Source organism: Planococcus citri, chromosome 2 (genome assembly GCF_950023065.1).
Source record: "Planococcus citri chromosome 2, ihPlaCitr1.1, whole genome shotgun sequence".
NCBI lineage: Eukaryota > Metazoa > Arthropoda > Insecta > Hemiptera > Pseudococcidae > Planococcus > Planococcus citri.
In genome coordinates, this window is record NC_088678.1 from 8,321,959 (window position 1) to 8,343,678 (window position 21,720).

Here is a 21,720-nt window from a genome sequence, read left to right on the forward strand (position 1 = left end):
AATTCTCAATAAATATTTGTCGCATATTTAACGATTTCAAGAATTGACGAGTACGAGGGTAGTTATGAAACAGGTTCAAGGAGCGTTCACAGGAAAGTGACAGAGAGACTAAGCAAGAAAAAGAGAAAACAGAGACTCTAAAACGTGGTTTTATGAAAGAAGAGTTAAATTCATAGAAGGACGCGACCTTTGTCCGCAGGCGTGTGGAATTGTGAGTACATCTACATAGACAATTAGACATGTATACGAGTAGATAACGTGAAAGGAAATGTAGGCGGATCTCGCATCAACAGAAGTTTGGGTGAAATTAGAAAAATAGATAAAATTTCTGCGAGTCTGAACTCATTAGTCGCATAAAGTACACAGTGATAAGCTACATATAAGCTACTCCGTCATTCAATCATGAGTCACGGTATAGGACCAATACGTCTCTGTATACCTAGATATCTATTGAAATTAGCTGGACGAAAATATAAAACAGTTTCTGTTTTATTTACACAGTTGACATTTGAATAACAAAAAATTTTAGCGTTCGTTTTGATAAACTTTTTATATTTTTTTTCTCAGACTAGTTGTTTGTTGTTTTGCTTCGTAGTTCGTGTTGTGATGGTTTTATAAATTTAAAAATTTTTAATCATTGTTGTGATCGATAAAAATCCAAAAATGTCGAAAATTTGGATAATTTTGTGCGTTGTTTTAAAATTGACCCAAGATGTTCACTTGATTGGTAAGTGTATGCAAGCATATTTCTACTTTCTCTGCGTTAGAATTATTTTCTCTTCGAATGTTACGTGTAGTCTTACTTGTATGTATTTTATTATTTTATTCAGCATTACCCGAAGAGATCAAACCATCAACATCTACGATAAATCCTGCCAACAAAGCTGGTGGAAATGCTTTCGAATGTGGCGTCACGTCATTTTCAAAAATCAAACCGAAAAGTCGTCGTGATCCCGATCCCAGCATGGTCAATGCTGAAAATTCCAAATTAGGTAAATTAAAATTTTTTCTCCCGAATAAAAATAAAATAAATTTTTTTAGATTAAAAAAATACAACAATAAAGAAAGATTGGATTTTTCAAAATTTTGTAGATAAAGTATTAATTTATTTTAAAAAATCTTAATTATAATTAGTTTGGGAACATTTGAATCAAACAGAAAACGTGTGAGTAAATCTGTAATATCATAATATTATGCTTATGCTATATAATTTTTTTGTTTTTGTTTAAGGTGATTGGCCATGGATGGCTGGGCTCTTGTATCGAAATCGTACCCCAACCTACGAACACCCAAAACCTAAATCAAAATGCGGAGGTAGTCTTATTTCCAATCAATGGGTGGTAACAGCAGCTCATTGCGTTGTTCAATATAACGTCCATGTGACATTGTAAGCGAGCTACTTTTTAACAAAACGATTAAAATATGTATGTATGTAGATAATAATTCTCGATGAGTCCGAATAATAAAATATTCTATCGTGTGTGTTGTTTTAGACAATCTGTACTTCTTGGTGATTTGAATTTAAACGACAGTGTTGCCGATGGAGCAAAGCCTATCGAAATTTACATCGATAAGGTCTACGTACATCCTGGATTCTCTCTGTATCCAGTTATTAACGATATTGCTCTACTACGTTTGAAAGATCCTGTTGAATTTACTGGTGAGCATTTGCGTATTTTCAGTCGTATTAAGTATTTCGTAGGTAGGTATGTTGACGAAAAAAGTTGATAATTTTTTAATTTGCTTTGTTGTTGTTTTTTTTTTTTGCAGAATACATACGTCCAATTTGCATTACGAAAAAAGGAGAATGGCTTAAAAATGATTCGTACTATAAGAACAAAACTGCTTATGTGGTTGGATTTGGTAGTTATCTCGAAGGAGGAGAGCCATCAACAGCGTTACAAGCTGCTTCTATTCCTTTAATTGACACCGAAACATGTGTTGAAAGATACCAAGGATATAGTACGATAATAGATAATCGAGTATTGTGTGCTGGAGGAAATGGTTCAGACGCTTGTCAAGTAAGTTATTTGTAATATACGAGTACAAGGGAAGCAAACTTCACACGAAGTCTCTGATTTGACCAAAATCAAGATAGGTCGAAAAAGCCCGTTTTGAAGCTCTCGTAACTGAAATTTCAGCCTTCAGTTGCCAAAGTTAATTTTTGAATTTTTGGTGAATTTTGAAAATTACTGGAGCCTCCAGTACATTTTTGAAACTTTAAATTCTCACAAAATTTCATCAAATGGAGATGGAAAGCTGAAATTTACTCTACACTCTAATTTTAACACTCTCTGAAGACGAATTCAGGTGGATTTCAAGTCATTTTGAAGCCTCCAGCGACTTTTTTAAAATTACTGGAGCCTCCGGTAGGTTTTACCGACTTTGCCGTGAAACGGAAAAGTAAGGTATTGTATTTGTCATGATGGTTGATGATTTGGGTGGGGTGGGTTTTCTTGACGTTTTGGAGTGTGCTGATCACGATAAGACATATGGCGCAAAACGAGATAAGTTTATATATATATATACATGTAAAAACCATACATTATGAGATCCGTTTTATATAAAATCGGGCATTGCGAGATCCTGAGATCCTTTTGCCGGATCTCGCAAGTTCTCTCATATGCCATGGTACTTGTGAGATCCGGGGGACCCTGTACACACATTTTCAGCCGGATCTCGTTTTGCCTCCTATTCATATACTTATATACAATTTTTGAAAATAGATAAACGACGCATCTTGCGAGATCCACCCCCAAATCAGGTTTAGGCCATTGGTGGATCTCGGTTTATGCGGATCGCGAAATTGATGGCGGCAATGCATAGAAAGGCACTGTTTACACACTGCAACGTTCGTTCGAACGAAGTTGTAGGGTTATTATTTGAGTTTTTAGCATTTTTCGAAATTTTTTGGGTCGGATCTCGCAATGCCTGTGTATATGTCGGATCTCGCAATGTACTATAAGACAGTATTTATATATTTATTTATTTATATATTTATTTATATATCAATTTATGTATAATTTTGTGTCACGCTGAACTCAAAAGCTCCGAACTTTAAGTCGAAACTGATGATGGCAAAATATTGCTTTGATACTGAACTAGAGAAATTTTTAATTTGGTCGAAATCGGTTCAGCCGTTTACGAGATATGAACGTTTAAGTGTGTTTCAACGTTATGGATAAGCAGAAATTTGTGTAAACCCTTATATCTCGCAAACGGCTCACCCCCAACAAACAGATGGGGTGGTTAGGGTGTGTAGGATGCAGATTGGTACGCCGAAGGTCCGGTGTTCGAATCCCGCGCGAGTCAAGAAAAGAAAGTTTTTTGTTGATTTTTTTGTTAATTTTTTTGTTAATTTTATCCGTCCAAAATTTTTTTGCCATAAAAAATCAAAATTTTTCAAAAATTTCTAGTGTAATTTTTGTTTTAACAAAAAACATTAAGTTTTTGGTAAATAGCCAGTAAATTTTGATATTTTTTTTTTTTTTTGTTAATTAATAGTAATTTTTAGTAAATAAAATGATTAGTTATTTTTGGTGAATTACTCGTAATTAAAGTTGGTCGAAAATTTTGGTAAATTGGTAAAGTTTGGTAAATTGGTAAAAACCTTTGACAGTAAATTACTGGGGTAGTTAAAATTCGGTAAAAAATTGGTAAATTAGTGAGGAAATGTCTCGTAAATTACTGAGGTGAATGTTGGTAAATTGCTGGGGTAATTTTTGGTAAAATGGAAAATTGGTAAATTAGTGGGTAATGTCTGGTAAATTACTGAGGTAAATGTTAGTAAATTGCTGGGGTAATTTTTGCTAAATTCGTAAATTTAGGTAAAGTGGTAAATTTTGGTAAATTGATAAATTTGGGTAAATTTGTAAATTTTGGTAAATCGGTAAAGTTTGGTAAATCGGTAAATTTTGGTAAATTGGTAAATTTTAGTAAATTGGTAAATTTTGGTAAATTAGTAAATTTTAGTAAATTGGTAAATTTTGGTAAAATGGTAAATTTTGGTAAATTGATAAATGTTGATAAATTCGTAAATTTTAGTAAATTGGTAAATTTTGGTAAATCGATAAATTTTGGTAAATTGGTAAATTTTGGTAAATTGGTGAATTTTGGTAAATTGGTAAATTTCAGTAAATAGCTAAATTTCAATTCTGGATAAAAATTAAGCCATTAAAAACCTCTAAATTTTGGTAAATCGGGAAATTTACGTAAATTGGTAAATTTTGGTAAATTGGTAAATTTTGGTAAATAGGTAAATTTTGGTAAATTGGTAAATTTTGGTAAATTGGTAAATTTTGGTAAATCGGTAAATTTTGGTAAATCGGTAAATTTTGGTAAATTGGTAAATTTTGGTAAATTGGTAAATTTTGGTAAATAGGTAAATTTTGGTAAATAGGTAAATTAAATTTCAGTAAATAGGTAAATTTCAGTAAATAGGTAAATTTCGGTAAATAGGTAAATTGGTAAATTTTGGTAAATTGGTAAATTTTGGTAAATAGCTAAATTTCGGTAAATTGGTAAATTTCGGTAATAATTTTGTTTTTTGTCAACAATTTTCCTGATATATTATTCCACTTGTAATATGACAGTTACGTCTTCATAAGTACGCTAATTTTTATTTGAAAATCAATTTCATAAAAGTGTAATATGATGGCTACTTATGATTGACTATTTTATTTTGTCGATGTTTTCGACTTTTCATATTCATTAAATCGGTAAATTTGGGTACTTCCGCGCATTTTGATAAATTGGTAAATTTTTAAGTAATGTCTGGTAAATTACTGAGATAAATGTTGGTAAATTACTGGGGTATATTTAGAGCAAAGTCGGTTGATCTTGCGAACTGCGCAAGATGTTTTTTTGAAACTTGAAATTCCCGCAACATTTTACCAAATAAAGTTGGCAAGCTGAAATTTACTTCGCAAACTGATTTCAATACGGTATGAAGTCGACTACATGGTAGTTTCAAATGATTTTAAAGCTTCCAGTTACTTTTCGGAAATTTCAATTTTCCAAAAAATGCCATATGATCTTTCAAAAAGTCGCTGAAGGCTCCAAAACGACTTGAAATTCACCAGCATGTCGACTTCGTAGCGTATTTTAGTTTGCAGAGTAAATTTCAGCTTTCCATCTCCATTTGATGAAATTTTTGGGAAATTTCAAGTTTGAAAAATCTGCTGGAGGCTTTAGGAATTTTCAAAAAGTCGCTGGAGGCTCCAAAACGACTTGAAATTCACCTGAAGTACTTCGTAGCGTATTGAAATCAGTTTTTAGAATAAATTTCAGCTTTACAACTCCAATTTGATGGCATTTTTTGGGAATTTCGAAATTCAAAAATCTGCTGGAAGCTCCAGAACTGCTCAAAACGGATTGAAACTGTTTCCAATCAATTTTGCTTGTCGAAAATAGGGTATATCCCAAATTTCAGCTTTCTTGGTCAATTTGGTAAAATTTTGATTTTTTCCCTCATTTTTGGCCTAAATTTGATTTTCAAAAATTCACCAAAAATCGAAAAACGCACTTCAGCACTTGAAATTTGGACAGGTGATAAATTTTTGCCTGATCTTTCCATCTACCTCTGTATAGTTTGAAAATTTTAGTGAAAGTACTATGTTGGAACGCAAAATCTGCGATTTTGGCTGACCTGTCAATCAAAATGGCCGCCATTTTGTAAGCAGGGCCACTTTTTTTTGGAGTACAAGGGCTATAAATGTTCCTTAGGACTCTCCCTTTAAGAAAAAAGTTGTCCCGGAGGATCGACCGGGGGGGGGAGGGTGCAATTTTTTTTTTTGACAAGATATTATTTGGTGTGTTTTCATAGGTACCTAATCCGCTTGAAAACCATCAAAATTCGACTTTTTTGGAGCCTGCTGCGATGCAGGTCCATTCTTATCCATGCCTTTTGATTGGGGTTTGCTTATAAGAGAAGAGAGAACTAAATGCCTATTTCTTGTACTTTTTTCTAGGGAGCATCCGGTGGACCTTTAGCTATACCGCTTGAAAACCGATGGCATTTAATAGGAATCGTGTCTTATGGTGTGGGATGTGGTGACCCAAGTTTTCCTGGGATTTATACGAAAGTAGCTTCGTATTCAGACTGGATTAAAAATGTGACTGGTATAATTAATTAATACTCGAGTTACAAGTAAATATGTAATGTATTCAAAATATAAGACTAATTGTATGAAAACTTTCAAATTACTTACCTACTTACATTTTATACTTTGAGTTACCTAGCCTAAGTATTTATACATATGTATTTAAAAAATAAGATGTCTCAAAAGAGAAAAAAAATCTAAACTGTGATTTAATGAAATGGTCATCTATTTAGTTTTCTTGGATAAACCGTCTCCTATGGGCACATCATGTAATGCAACTGGGTTTTCCCTCCAACTCTTTTTGTTTCTGAAGCATATGAAAGTGTATACCTACATAGATTATATAATGTATTTTCTTTAATCTGCCTGCGAGAACACATAATTATCCCAATACTAAGTAATAGGTACCTCGATTTATACGTATTCGTATTTCGGCTATGATGTCATTGTCAGTTTTGCTCAATGTAATACGTACATTTACCTTTTTCAGGTTGATATAAACCTATGTACTTTTTTTTTGGAAGAAAAAAGATACAAAGAAAAACTTGAACATTTTTTCTAAAAGCTTTATTCGTAAAAAATGGAGTTCTACAAACTCGAGTACCTTATTTCAAACTAAGTTTTCTCCTCACAGAACGTATATCTGATTTCTTTTCAAATGATGTTTTTTCCACGTCTTTAATTACTGATAAAATCCATCGGGCATGATCCGATAAATCGGTGAATGCTGCAATGGATGTCAATGATGCTTGTTTCACACTAACAATGCCTCGGAGATAATATTTATCGTCTTTTTGAAAAAATATACCTCCTCCGCTGTCTCCTTGAAGAACACTGGGACCTTAAAAAAAAAACACTCTATTTTAAACCAACTTCACCACGAAACTGGTAGAAAAAATTATCTCATGGTAAGTTGTTAGATGTTTACCGCCATTTTCATGTGAACCAGCGCAAAATTTATCAAAAGTGATTATTGCTCGAGCATCAACCGGTACAGTAGTCAAACAACGTGCACGACTTATAAAAGGCAACCAGACAGCTTGTAACTTCTCTGGATATTTACCAGTTTCGTCACATCCCCATCCCGCAACCTTAGCAAGTTATAAGGTTATCGCTAAAAATTAATTCTATAATGTTCCTTTATACTTATTGAGAAATCAAAGTGCTTACCTTTCCCTTAATACCTTCTGCTGGATATCGACCCTCAATTATGCTTTCCCAGTCAACATGAGCTTGAGCAACGTTTGTATTGAAGGTTATGTTTTGTTCGAGAATCAAAATTCCTATATCGGCTGCGTAATTGTTATATATGTCTGCGTAGCCTTTTTCAGATAGACGTATTTGTTTGATCTGAAAAGCATTTTTTTAAAATATTCAGAAGTAATTTATCAAATTACTATCAAGGCAGTGGAATTCTGATAAAATAGATGCATGTACTTATTACCTTATAGATTTTTTGATTTTGGTTGTCAATTGTAGAATAATTCCTCGTAAATTTACTAACGATAATTTCGAAATCAGAAGCATTATGTGTCCTGTTTTTCTTATCGTCATAAAAACAATGAGCAGCTGAAAAAAAAACATTCAAGATTGAGTGGGTGTATTTTGTTTCCAATTTCCAACCTTTTAGTTCACTTTCACTTCGTTTTGTTTATTGTTCTACACAAATCGTTCACAAACCTGATAGAATTAACTGAGGGCGAATAATTGTGCCTCCACAAATTAATATTTTCTTTTGATTGAAAATTGCTACGTGCCAAGGAGAGTCATGGATCGATTCAGTGTTTCCACCTACGACTGGAGTAACAATGTCAATAGACTGTACGCAATCTGCGAATTTAAAATGTGAATTAGGTTGCAGTGTTGAGTGTATATTACTGAATCAATATCAGGATTCAGAAATCAACACACGAGTGAAATTTTTACTTAATAAATATTTTAATCAACTTAATTTATGATTCCAAATGTTTAAGGTATAATTTGAAAATGAAAAAAAATCCAGTAGTAAGTATAGGGGTCATTCCACGTCAATTCGACCAAGAAGTGGTAAGTGGGTTCGGCGATTTTTTTGAAATTTTTTTTGTGGAATGACCTTTAGAAGAGATGACCAATGGTGTAAATCGCAGCCCTCTAGCCCTTTTTTAAAGGCTGCCAAGGGGTGTCAAAGTTTTCAGTGAACCTAAAATATTATCCATTTCAGCAGTGGATTACTCGATAACAGCGATACCTACCGAAATGGAACTTTTTCCCATGGTTAGAGGTTTTGAACGGCTTTTTGGTGATATCATGAAAATCAGTGTTGCCACTTTTTTTGGAACCAAAAATCAGCTCGTAAAGTTTCAAAACGTATTTTTCATATCGTTCTGACGCTCAAAAATTCTGAAAAAAATATATTAATAACAACTTTTCATGCTGAACAACATATTAATAAATTGGGATGGTACTATGTCGCAGAGTCGATTTAAAAAAATTTTAAGTTTGCGAAAAAATGCGATTTTTTGATTTAAAACATAAAAAAAAGTTTTGATTCGTGAAGTTGGCCCATTTGATCCCTATTTTTACGTATCTGTTGAAAAAATTGAAAAAACTTTTTCACTCGATGAAATAAACTCATGGCAAAAAATCAAAATTCGAAAAAAATCAATTTTCAATTCCAAACATCAAAAAAAGTTTAAATTTATTCTGTTGTCTTATTTTCACCTCTTTCTGACGTATTTCATGGAAAAGTTGATAAAAATCACACTTATAGCAAAAAAATTAAAATTCGTTCATTTTTTGAATTTTTTTGAATTTTGATTTTTTTGTGATGAGTTCATTTCATCGAGTGAAAGGGTTTTTTCAACTTTTTCAACAGATACGTAAAAATAGGGGTCAAATGGGTCGACTTCACCAATCAAAACTTTTTTTCATGTTTTAAATAAAAAAATCGACTCTGCGACATAGAACCATCCTGAATTTCTTAATATGTTGTTCAGCATGAAAAGTTGTCCATTCCCTCTGAAATTTGAATCGAGTCAAGTGGGAAAAAAGTTGTTTCAGAAAAAAAATTCTGGAGCCCAAGTTTTAGGACCAAATTTGAAAAATGAGTAGTCATTTTCTAGCCAAACGATGGGACTATACAATAACAAAATATTTACGCGGTGTCAAAGTTGAAACAAGCAGTCACAATTTTCAGTTAAGTAAAAATCGTTCCACTTGACCCGGTCACTTCTAGTAAAAAGTTGTATGAGAAGTTTAAAACGTTGGCAAAATTTTTCCAGTAAGATATGTATCATTTGCAAACTCATAGCCAGAAAATAGTACATATTTCTCGTAAATTCACTGACAAATTAGAGGGAGGGGAGATTTTTCACATGTTCGTCTACATATTGGTGAAATATCTTGTTAGGATCGATTCAATCGAGATCTTACGAACTACCGGATGGTGGAGAAATATGAGGTTTATTTCTCAACCATTAAAGTTATTCTGGCTGATCCGTTAAACCTCTGAACGGAGTCTCGATCCTGGGAGAAACGAGTAGTGTGTAGTAGGATCTATAGGGGCGCCCCGAAGGATCGCACCTACTTACACCCCTTCCCACACGTACGAGTTTCAATTCGGTAAAAATTCATTGCTCACCCCTTCCCAGAGTGACAATTTTATGTTTCGTGCAATAATCGATTGAGTGAATTGTTTAATAACTTGTCGTGCACTACAAGTCAATTCGTTCATTAATTCGTCGCAATATTTTCTCATGTATAGTACAACCCAGAAACATAATTTCTTCTTTGCACCTATCACAAAGTCCTACCTTATTCGTCTCTAGCAAGCATAACACAGAAACCAAGTTTCTTCTTTATACATTGCCATAATATGAAATAACCAACTCTCATTCTCGAAATGTTTACCAACAATTGATGAACTCAAAAACATAGTCAAATAAAATGATTTTAATTCAAAGGAACAATACCTACATAGATATTTGTAATTTTTCGAGAGTTCAAATAAACTAATTAATAGCCTGAAATTACCATTACCATATTCTATACATCGGTAGTCTATTGATTAAAAATTACGAACCTGTTTATGAATAATTCTATTTCTCTAAATAAAAATAAAATAATACGAATCTAAAAAGAATAAAATACAAATTTCGATCAAGTCCTTCAACAGGAAATAAAAATCGTCCCTCATGTGATCGTTTATCCATTCTGTCCTTTTATTTACGACCTGTAACAGCCAAGACATCGATCTTATTTACAGTACTGTTCATGCATTCGATTCTATCAAGTATTATGCTTATTGATTTTTCTCTAGGAGAAACCTCAGCATGGTTGTATCATTATTTTCGATCTCAAAATTTTAAAGTCATTTTCATCCAGGGGTTTCGTTAAAAAATCGGCCAGCTGTTCATTCTCTTTTGAGTTTACTTTCACTACTTTGAGAATATTTCTTCGGAAATATTCTTTCACTTTTAAATATTTTAATTCGATATGCTTAACCCTTCCTTTACTGGTTGAGTTTTTGCAAATGGACATCGCTGACGTACTATCTTCAAAGAGAGTGAGAGGGTAAGATATTGGCCCAATCACCTCCTCAAAGAGTCTAGCTAGAAACAGAATCTCATGAGCTACGTCACAGATAGCCATGTATTCTGCTTCAGCTGAGCTCTCAGCACGGCAGCGTTGTAATCTTGAGCACCAGCCTATAGGATTACCATACAGGCGAATGATATAGGCTGTAGTCGACTTACGTGTCCTTTGGTCTCCAGCATAGTCGGCATCTACGTATGCGTCCAATGTGTTGACAGTAGTAGTCACATCGTTATTTTTAGAATACAATAAGCCTAAATTCTTAGAACCTTGTAAGTATTCTAAAACACGTTTTAGTAGACTCCAGTGTATTTCCTGCGGGTCTGACTGAAACCTTGCAAGATAGTTTACAGAGAAAGCCATATCTGGTCTCGTATTGTTTGACAAATACAAAAGAGCGCCTATCGCCTGTTTATAAGAATAGGATGGCTGTTCCTCGTTCAAATCATCGTTTTTTGTTTTCTTCTGAGAAGAGATAGCAACCATCGGCGTGGTAGCAACACTACACTCAGACATACCAAATGTACGTAAAAGAGAATTTGCATATTTTGACTGGTGAAGAAAGACAGAGTTACTGTTATCCCTCCAGTCAATTTCAAAGCCAAGAAATTTATTTGGTCTGCCTAATCCTTTCATTTCAGATCGATTTTTAAGGTTGGTAATAAAAGCCTGTATTTCAATCTCATCGTTACCAGTGCACACTATATCATCAACATATAGCAGCACAATTGTAACCAATTTGCCTCGTATTTTTACATAAATGCACGGGTCTCTCTCACTTCTAACAAAACCTAGTGACGCCATGAATTCGTCAAACTCCTTATTCCAGCATTTTGGTGCCGTAGGCATTCCATACAGTGCTTTATTTACTTTAAACACAAATCGTTTCGAGTCGCCAGTCATACCTTGTGGAATGTTGACATATTTGACTCGATCCATTTTACTTTGTAGAAAAGCATTCTTTATGTCAAATTGATACATATTCCAAGAGTGTTGCACAGCATAAGAAAACAACCATCGTATAGCAGTGGTAGAGGGAGTAGGAGAGGCAGTATCGGCTGAATCATACTTCTCCTTATCCCTGCACCCTACTGCGACTAAACGTGCCTTTGGTGTGCCGTTTTCTTTTACAGTGAAGACCCATTTAAGTGGAATCACATTCATTTGTTTTGTACGTTTAGTCAATTCGAGTACATTATGCCTTTTAAAAGCGTCAAGTTCGTTTTGTATAGGTGTGCCCCATTTGGCAACGTTGTCCTTTGAAATTGCTTCGTTATATGTAGCAGGTTTTTCTCTGCTAGCAAATAATAGCCATGGTTTTGAGAAACAATATTTAAGGTTTAGGTTGTTAGGTTGATTTTCTATGTTATCAATATTATACTCGTCATTTTCATCAATTTCATGAGTCTCAGGATCGGAGTCTAATTCCTGTGTAAGATTTGGAATATTAGGTACAACATCCGAAGTATGTGTTTCCAATTTACCAGAATCTTCCGAATTTTTCTCTTCAACCTGAGAACCAGAAGTTGAATCGGAGTCATTTTGTACAGTATTTACTTGTATTGTCTTACTTTCATCTATCTGAGAGGTATTAGTTGTATTTTCAGGTATGGACTCATCCACCACTGAAAATGTTCCTACATTTTTGTTAAGAAAGTCATTTTTATATAGTATTGTTTCATCTACTTCTACACTACAAACATCCGAAGTTTTGTTAGTTTTTGGATCAAATACTGTACAACCAGTGTTTGTAAAACCAGCCAAATAATAAGTATTTGATCGCGAAGTAAATTTCTTTCCTTTTGGTATAATTTCGTTCAAAGTATATACCCTAGAGCCAAAAATTTTTATATTTGAGACATCAGGTATTGATTCGAAAAATTTTTCATAAGGTGTTATCATATCCAATGCAGAATGTGGGGTTCGATTATAAATATAGCAGGCGGCATGTACAGCCAATCCCCACATTCCAACAGGAAATCCAGATTCAAAGAGCAGAGCACGAGCTCTCTCTTGAATTGTCCTATTAATTCGTTCAGCTAACCCATTGTGCTCGTGGCAATAAGGTTCTGATTCGTCAGTAATAATTCCATATTTTGTTAAAATGGCCCTCACTTCACTTCCAGTAAATTCGGTGCCATTGTCACATCGCAAAATTTTGAATTGTCCAGCACCAGGGAACTGAGCCTGAAGATAACGAAAAGCTTCATTCAAGCATTCAGCTATTTCTGAGCCAGATTTCGATTTTGTTAGAAAAACTTGTAAATATCGTGTATAATCGTCAGTAACACACATAATGTAAACATTTTTCTTCACAAAGGTAGGGGGATTAATAGGACCCATCAGATCTACGTGAATACACTCACAAGGTCTGGTGGCCCTATCCCTATCTTTGTCAAATGTTTTCTTATGTTGTTTTGATTTCATACAAATTTCACAAGGATTTGTTTTTTCGCAAATTAGTTTATCAACCCCTAATGCTACATTTTTGAAACTGTTGACTGCAGAAGCGGATATATGTCCCATTCGCCTGTGCCATAATGCCCCTTCCTGCTTCAACAGTTCCAACTGTTTAGGTGTTAATTTTCGTTTCAAATTTCGAGTTTTATTTCGCTTCGTAATTTTACTCAATTTTATTGGTAAGGTTACAGTCGATTTTGATTTGTTATCATTTTTAGATTTGATTGGGCTGTCAATAAGTTCAGCTCTTAGCCTATAAAGACCATTCGATTGTTCAATTTTGGCGATTTTTATCCCTGTTTTTCGATCTAATATATGCCCTGTTTGAGGATACAAAACAAATACAGATTTGAACTGAATGTTGAAAGTAGATACGCTAATAATATTTTCGTCAATTTTAGGCACATATTGAACATTCTTAATCATTAAAGCTGTTTTAGTTTTTCCAAAAATCACTGATAAAAATAGGCAACCTTCACCAAGTGAATATAAAGGTGCGTCTTTATTAGCAGTAGTCACCACTTGAGGTTTCTCAAATAGAGTAAAATTATTCAGTAAATTTTGATCATCAATCATGTGATGACTCGCACCAGAATCGACTAAAAATAATACAGTTTTATTAAAATCGTTACCTTTAGGACAATCAGCTCGAACATGACCATATTCACGACATCCATAGCAGGCTTTTCCCGGATTTGGGCAGTCTTTCTCTTTATGGAAATACTCCCCGCATTTCGTGCAAAGTATTTTCAATTTCTCCTCTTTGGACATAGTCTTGAGTTGTTCAACTTGTTGAGGTGTATACTTAGGTTTGGAAATTTTCACTTTTGGCTCGTCGGATTTTTCAGTGGAGTCAATTGGACGTTTTCGTTGATTTTTACCAGAGGCAGAGGAGGCGGAAGAGGAAGACTCGTTGCGCTTATCATTTTCTGGCTTTTTAGAATCAAAGGGTTTTTTATCAGAGAATTTCTTATTTTTGTCATTTTCAGCAATCCTCAAAAATCGTTCCTTGATGAATTCTAATGTATGATTTTCATCAGGCAGAGTGGTGATCGTAGAGAAAAACGTCGAATAAGGGCTTCGATGATCATAGATCCCCTCTATTTTTTGAAGAAAAATTGTGGTTATATATTCGTCGGAGAATACTGTTCCCAAATTTTGATACTCATTAATCATCTGCTCAAAGTCAGCAATAAATCGGTCTGGGTCAAAATTACGACGAAAACGCAGCCTAACGAATCGATTATGGAGATCCACCATATCCTGGATTCTCCCAGATCCATAATTTTGTGATATGTACCCATACATATCGTAAGCAGTATTTAAATCATGGAGTCTGGCTGCAATAGGCCTGGAAACGGCCATGGTAATATACTGCATAGTTTGTGCATCTAGTACATTTCTCTTCGCTTGCGAAATCTCTACTTCTGACCCTCTTGGAGAAGTAATAAAAGGGTATAGATTTAGAGCACGTAAGTCTAACTCGACCATATTTCGCCAGGCTCGAAAATTTCTATGCCCATTGAGTTTTTCGTGATCACCCATAGAACGAAGTTGAAAAGTTGGCGTAATGTATGCCCTATCAGCTGCCATAAGTTGCTGTTGGTCCGAAAATAACGAATTATTACTAGCAGCTAGTATCGCCTGTACCTGCATTTGCACCTGTTGCTGTATCAGTAACTGAACTTCTGGTGTCATCTCGGGTGAGCCACCGCCTTCAGCATCAGCACCATTTTTATCCGATCGCGTACGCATTTTAACCGATAAATTCCGATAAATTTTACTCAAAAAAATGTATATCAATGTACAGAAAAAAAATACTCGAAAAACAGAAAAATAGGTACTTTCAATTTCGCGAAACGCACAATACCACCAATAAATGTAGGTAAAAATCGTTTTTTTTTTTTTTTTTTTTTTAATATCAACACCAGCAAAAAAAATTGAGAAAGATGAAAAAAAAATGTACACAAAACTCGAAAAAAAACACGAATATAAGTTAATGGTTGATGTTAGGATCGATTCAATCGAGATCTTACGAACTACCGGATGGTGGAGAAATATGAGGTTTATTTCTCAACCATTAAAGTTATTCTGGCTGATCCGTTAAACCTCTGAACGGAGTCTCGATCCTGGGAGAAACGAGTAGTGTGTAGTAGGATCTATAGGGGCGCCCCGAAGGATCGCACCTACTTACATATCTATTTCGAAAATACAAAAATATTCATTTATCACGGTTTCTGATTTTGTTTAAAACAGCGGTGACATTTTTTCATTATGTTTCACTCATAAAATTATTGCACGAAGAATGGTATTTTTCGCCAATTCGTTGACAAATTGCGAGGGAGGGAATTTTTTTTTCAAATGTTCGACTACACATTGGTAAAATATCTCAAAAATGCAAAATTTTATATTTTTCAGGTTTCTGATGGTATTTTTGCAATAAGTGCCAAACTTGTAATTTTTTTTCTCGAAAATGAAAGAAAAATACCAGTCCAATTTTTTCGATGTGTTATTCTACATGAGAAGGACTAAAACTGAGAATTTTTTCAGAATTTTTACTCGCGGACATCGTGGTTATATTTAAATAATAAGTTTTTAAATCGATTTTTTTAGGTTTTTGAAAGTGGCAACACTGATTTTGACATCATTCGTCGATTACCCTTTCAAAGTACTACTATTTGAAAAAAAGTTCAAAATTCTATACCACGTACGACCGGAGCAATTCGCAACTGAAAATTTCCATTTTCTGCCATTTCGGAGAACTCATTGGAGCCCCACAGCTCCGCCAAAAAAAGAATCGAAAAATGTCCGGTTTGCGTCATTCGTCATCGTTTGATGACCTCTGAACTTGATCTGATTTTGAAAAAAATCGAAGATTTCTCGTGCAAAAATCCGCCGATTTGGCATGGAATGACCCTTTATGATTTTTTCGAAGTTTTTTTTTCTTCTAATGTGAGGGGAGAAAATTTGAAAAAAGTTATTTTAAAGCAAACCTGAAATTTGCGCCAGGTGAAGGTCAAATTGGTTAGAAATGTAGATGGATTTTAACTTTTGGGGCTGTGAAAAAACATCGTTCACATCTTAATAGCCTGTGTATTTAATTTTTCATAACTCGTGTCAATTTTTTCAAAACTACAATTTGGCCTCTCGTATGAATATTGTTCCGATCGAAGTACCTAGTGAATGAAATATGTTCGAATTTTCATTTTATTTTCAACCTTCCAAATCCAATAAAACAGTTCTTAGAGCCTTCGGAAATTTTATGAATTTTTTTTACTCTTACAGAAAAAATATTCAAAAATTGATAAATAAAAATCAACCATCCTTATACATTTGGATTAATTATTTTTTTCTCAATTTAATTATTCTTTGAGTAACAAATAAGACGGAAATTTTTAATTGGTAAATAACTACTTACCCTACATATTTGAAATCATTTGAGACTAATGCAGTCAAGATGACCATTGACCCTAGTCACTAAATATACCTAATTATCAGCATTAAGTGTGTACTTACTGATTTGAGTGATATGAAAATACAGTAAAAGTAGAAGCACGTGCTCGTGAATGTTCTTCAAATTTTTAACAAACATGTTCAATCTCATATTGGTCTAAAAAAAAATTTCACATAATTAGATATATCTAAATGCTTAATTAATTTTTGTAAAAATGTTTTGAAATTAATCACGACTTTTGTAAACACACCTTTTGATAAAAATAATTATTTATAAGTATCTTCTTCTTAAATTATGAAAAATGAAAAACACTTCGAACTCGCGAGTAGGTATTTACATTCAAACTTTAGCACACTGCAACGAATAAATGCTCGAGCGTATTTACACCATAATCAAAATCATTTGACGATTTTATAGATGGATGATTTTATTTGTCACTAGTTTTTCAAGGTATTTCATTGGCTAGCTAGATGGATGGCTAGATAAGTACATATCTACGTAATCGTGATCGAAATTGGGTTTTATGAATTCAGGAAGATCATACCATAGGTACTAAAATGTATATATTTGCATACATTAGGTAGGTACTATATGGCAGGTATTACATATTGAAGGAAGATGCAGTTTAAGAAGAATTACATATTTCTCAAAATTTTGATAATGAATTGAGATACTCGGTATTTCATATCGTATACTTTGTATTAATTCGGTACAGTTTTTGCGGTTAGTCTATTACTCAATGTTCGATACGAAGAAAAAGACACACAAAACTTGGACGGGTTAAATCATTCATTTTTGCCAGAACATCTGTGTATCGTACGATTCTGACTTTGTAACTCCGTTCCAAGAAGAAATTTTTTGTGAAAGACCGACGACGTATGTTTATGTCTGATTTTTTGCAAGACTTACCTTCCCTTCTTTGATGAGATATATTTTTTTTAACCTTCAGGCGGTATCGGGTGCATCTTTGGCTCATACCCTTTGAAAAATTTGTTGTCTTCGTGCGTCAGAAGTGATTGGTTTTCTTTTTTTTGGGGGGGGGGGAGGAGGTGTTTATAATTACAAGATCATTACACCCGTAAAGGGGGGGGGGTTAGATTTGGTTTGTGAGGTTGATGTTTTTTATATTAGGGAAATGAATTTTTGTATGAAAAAGTTTTCCGCAGGTAACTAGGTTTTCAGGCTAAATTACAAGAAATGTGACATATAGAATGTAGATTCTAATAAAATATGCTTATTGCTTAAACGATCATGTAAGCAAATAAAATGAAATAAGAAAATTTTCTAATCAGGTCTGCCAACATTCAATACCTACAAGTTTTTTTGACAAGGGGAAAGGAGGATTCCCAAATGAAAATTGTGATCGAATAAATTGTATCAGTGCCAATTCATAAGATCAAGTATGAATGAAACTCACGTAGGTGACAACGTAATAAATATTTTATTATCGGGGGGAAAAATACGAAAAAACATAAGTTATACATACATAGATATAAAAATTGCAAAAATGATGTACAAAGTCTAATAGGTATCTCACTCCAACTTCGGGTTTTTCCGAAGAAACACAGAGTTAATTTTTTCATCGATTGATCCTTTTTCTATTTCATTAATTACTGATAAAATCCATAGGGCATGATCCGATAAATCGGTGAATGCTGCAATCGGTGTCAACGATGCTTGTTTCACACTAACAATGCCTCGCAGATAAGATATACCGTCTTTTTGAAAAAATATACCTCCTCCACTGTCTCCTTGAAGAACACTGGGACCTGACAAAAAAAAGCACATGTGTTTAAAAATTCGCTGTGAATGTGGTTATTTCTTACGAATAGTCTGAACGAATCGTTTGAAAAAATTAATCTCATCTGAATGAGGTAATCATCAAAATCATTAAAAATGTATTTATTATAGACCTTATGGAAGCGTTGAAATTATTTTTTTGAAATGTAAGTTTACATTTCCTTTTTAAAAAGTAAAAATGTTTATTTTGACAAAATTTGGTGCAAAATCTAATCATTGAAAATCCACTTGAGGCTCCAGAACTGCTGAAAATGGTTCTAAACCGTGTTGTAAAGATAGGGCAATGACAAATTTATAGAAAGGGGGGTCTAAATTTTGAAAAATGGTTTCAAAAATCGTTTTTTTGTGTGTTTTGTACGGTTGAATATTTTTAATGAATTTTTCGAGAGATGGCCGCTGCTCCGATCCATCAGCATAGAACAGCTTCAAAACTAGTTTCTCGGTATTTAAACGAATTCTCGACTTTAAAGACATCCCCCCCCCATCACACCAAGTTGAAATGTCATGAGAATAGTTGAAAATTGGCTATTGAAAATTGATACTTACATCTGTAAGATATAACACCGAACAATTGTACAAAATTACAAAAAATTAGCCAAATTGTAAGTATCAACACAGAATATAAATTATGAAAAAAAATTGTGCAATTAAAAAGAATTTCGCAACAATTATTGAAAAATAAGTCATCCAAATACAATTTAAAATGAATAAAAATTTGTTGAAAAAAGAAATCGTTGAAAATTTTGTAAAGTCCATTGATACTCGTATGATCAAAATTGGACGACATTTTGTAAAGTGCATAAAAAAATAACATGAGCTAGGTAAATGAAGAGTCATGAAATGGTTTTTCAAATGTTTATTTTGCACTTTTTTTGATTAGGTATCCATAAAGTGGTAATTCAAATTTATTTGTTTTTGTGTGGTTATTTTGTTGAAAACAGAGGGTACTTTTGGAAAACAGCGTTAAATAGATGAAAAATCCCTATTCTTGAGGTGCTTATTCGCATTCATTTGTTCATGTAAGGATATATTTTTTTGAAAAACAACATTGACTAGATAAAGAATTATAATGTTGGCAATATGAAAAATCATTAGTCATTTAGTAACTATTCAAATACGTACAACATGTTCATTTGGTTTTTTTTTTGTGAAAAACGATATTAGCTCGCTATAGAATCATAATTCATAAGGCGGTTTTTCAAATATACAAAATTTCAATCATCCAACTGCCTAGGGATATTTTTTGAAAAACAACGTTTTCAGGTTGAGAAATCATTGCTCGTAAGGTGGTTATTCAAATTCATGTGTTGATGTTAGTTTGTTGTAAAAGCAACGTTAGCTTGATGAAAATACATTTGGGGATATTTTTTTAAAAAATGATGTTAGCTTGATGGTTTTAGTTCAAATTTGTTCATTCATCTGTTTGGGATATTTTAAAACAACGTTATCTGGATGAAAAATCATCACTCATAAGGTGGTTTTTCGAATTCATAATGTATTATGTCAGCTTTTTATAAAAGCAACGTTAGCACGATGGAAAAGGAGTATGCATAAGGTGGTTTTAAATGAAATTTGTTCATTTACTTGCCTAGTGATATTTTTTGAAAAACAACGTTATCTGAATGTAAAATCATTACTCATAAGGTGGTTATTCAAATACGTCACATATTAATGTTTTTTTTTTCTTTCATATAAGCAACGTTAACTTGACGACAATTCATTTGGGGATGTTTTTGAAAAACAACTTTAGCTTGATGGAAAACCATTACTCATGAGGTGGTTACAGTTCAAATTTATTTATTTATTTATTCACCTGCCTAGGGATATTTTTTGAAAAACAACGTTATCTGGATGCAAAATCATTACTCATGAGGTGATTTTAGTTTAAATTTCTTCATTCACCTGCCCAGGGATATTTTTTTGAAAAACAACGTTATCTGGGTAAAAAATCGTCACGCATAAGGTGGTTATTAAAAATTCATGTCGAGTTGATGATAGTTTTTCATAAAAACAAAGTTAGGTTGATGAAAATGCATTTGGGGGTATTTTTGAAAAACAACGTTAGCTTGATGGAGAAGCATTGCTAATAAGATGGTTTTAGTTTAGATTTATTCATTCATCTGCCTAGGGATACTTTTTGAAAAACAACGTTATCTGGATCAAAAATCATCACTCAGAAGGTGGTTATTCAAATTCATGACATATTAATGCTAGTTGTTTGTGAAAGCAACGTTACCTTGATGGAAATTTATTTGGGGATGTTTTTGAAAAACAACTTTGGCTTGCTGGAGAAGCATCACTCATATAGTGGTTTTAATTTAAATTTATTCATTTACCTGCCTAGAAATACTTTTAGAAAAACAACGTTATCTGGATGAAAACTCATCACTCATAGGGTGGTTTTTCAAATTCTTGACGTATTAATGTCGGTTTTTCATAAAAGTAACGTTAGCTTGATGAAAATTCATTTGGACATATTTTTGAAAAAAGTTAGCCTGATGGAAAAGCAGTGCTCACAAGGTGGTTTTAGATTATAAATTTGTTCATTTACTTGAGTACTGATATTTTTTGAAAAACAACGTTATCTGAATAAAGAATCATTACTCATAAGGTGGTTATTCAAATTCATGACGTATTAATGTTGTTTTTTTTTCATAAAAGCAGCATTAACTTGATGAAAATTCATTTTAGGATGTTTTTGAAAAACAACTTTAGCTTGATAGAAAAGCATTACTCATAAGATGGTTTTAGTTTAAATTTGTTCATTTACCTGCTAAGGGATACTTTAGAAAAACAACATTATCTGGGTGAAAAATCGTCACTCATGAGGTGGTTATTCAAATTTTTGTCGTGTTGATGCTAGTTTTTCATAAAAGCAAAGTTAGGTGATGAAAATTTATTTGGAGATATTTTTGAAAAACAACGTTAGCTTGATGGAGAAGCATTACTCCTAAGGTGGTTTTAGTTTTGAATCATTTATTCATTTGCCTAGGGATACTTTTTGAAAAACAACGCTATCTGGATGAAAAATCATCACTCATAAGGTGGTTATTCAAATTTATGTGTCAATGATAGTTCTTTGTAAAAGCAACATAAAATTTAAATTTGGGGATGTTTTTGAAAAACAACTTTAGCTTGATGGAAAACCATTACTCATGAGGTGGTTTCAGTTTAAATTTATTTATTCATTCACCTGCCTAGGGATATTTTTTGAAAAACAACGTTATCCGGATGCCGGGTGAAAAATTATTATGTACTCATAAGGTGTTTTTAGTTTAAATTTCTTCATTTACCTGCTCAGGGATACTTTAGAAAAACAACGTTATCTGGGTG

The 21,720-nt window shown here is 33.2% G+C and overlaps 4 protein-coding genes across 5 annotated transcripts in view; 1 reads left to right on the top strand and 3 right to left on the bottom strand.

Moving 5' to 3' along the window:
- Window positions 1–333: 333 nt before the first annotated feature.
- LOC135834482 (venom protease-like) lies at window positions 334–6,319 on the top strand. The gene is made up of 6 exons (XM_065348365.1): window positions 334–727; window positions 831–992; window positions 1,231–1,387; window positions 1,494–1,660; window positions 1,771–2,021; window positions 5,970–6,319. The coding sequence occupies exons 1-6, from the start codon at window positions 664–666 to the stop codon at window positions 6,132–6,134; spliced, it is 966 nt and encodes a 321-aa protein (XP_065204437.1). The 5' UTR covers window positions 334–663; the 3' UTR covers window positions 6,135–6,319.
- Window positions 6,320–6,621: 302 nt separating this feature from the next.
- Window positions 6,622–17,027, bottom strand: LOC135834483 (coagulation factor X-like). Its single transcript, XM_065348366.1, has 7 exons — window positions 16,838–17,027; window positions 16,650–16,743; window positions 7,782–7,931; window positions 7,546–7,670; window positions 7,272–7,451; window positions 7,030–7,192; window positions 6,622–6,942 (listed from the first exon to the last, which is right to left on the bottom strand). The coding sequence occupies exons 2-7, from the start codon at window positions 16,735–16,737 to the stop codon at window positions 6,707–6,709; spliced, it is 942 nt and encodes a 313-aa protein (XP_065204438.1). The 5' UTR covers window positions 16,738–16,743; window positions 16,838–17,027; the 3' UTR covers window positions 6,622–6,706.
- On the bottom strand, window positions 10,083–16,089 carry LOC135834480 (uncharacterized). The gene is made up of 2 exons (XM_065348364.1): window positions 13,766–16,089; window positions 10,083–10,311 (listed from the first exon to the last, which is right to left on the bottom strand). Exons 1-2 carry the CDS (start codon window positions 14,886–14,888, stop codon window positions 10,301–10,303), a joined length of 1,134 nt encoding a protein of 377 aa, XP_065204436.1. The 5' UTR covers window positions 14,889–16,089; the 3' UTR covers window positions 10,083–10,300.
- A 982-nt stretch (window positions 17,028–18,009) lies between the features above and the next one.
- LOC135834477 (modular serine protease-like) overlaps window positions 18,010–21,720 on the bottom strand; it is a 44,677-nt gene continuing 40,966 nt past the window's right edge. For both annotated transcript variants that reach the window (XM_065348359.1, XM_065348360.1), the window contains one exon: window positions 18,010–18,356. In XM_065348359.1, the coding sequence (XP_065204431.1) occupies window positions 18,121–18,356 (236 nt within the window). In that variant the 3' untranslated portion in view covers window positions 18,010–18,120. The remainder of the gene's footprint in view (window positions 18,357–21,720) is intronic.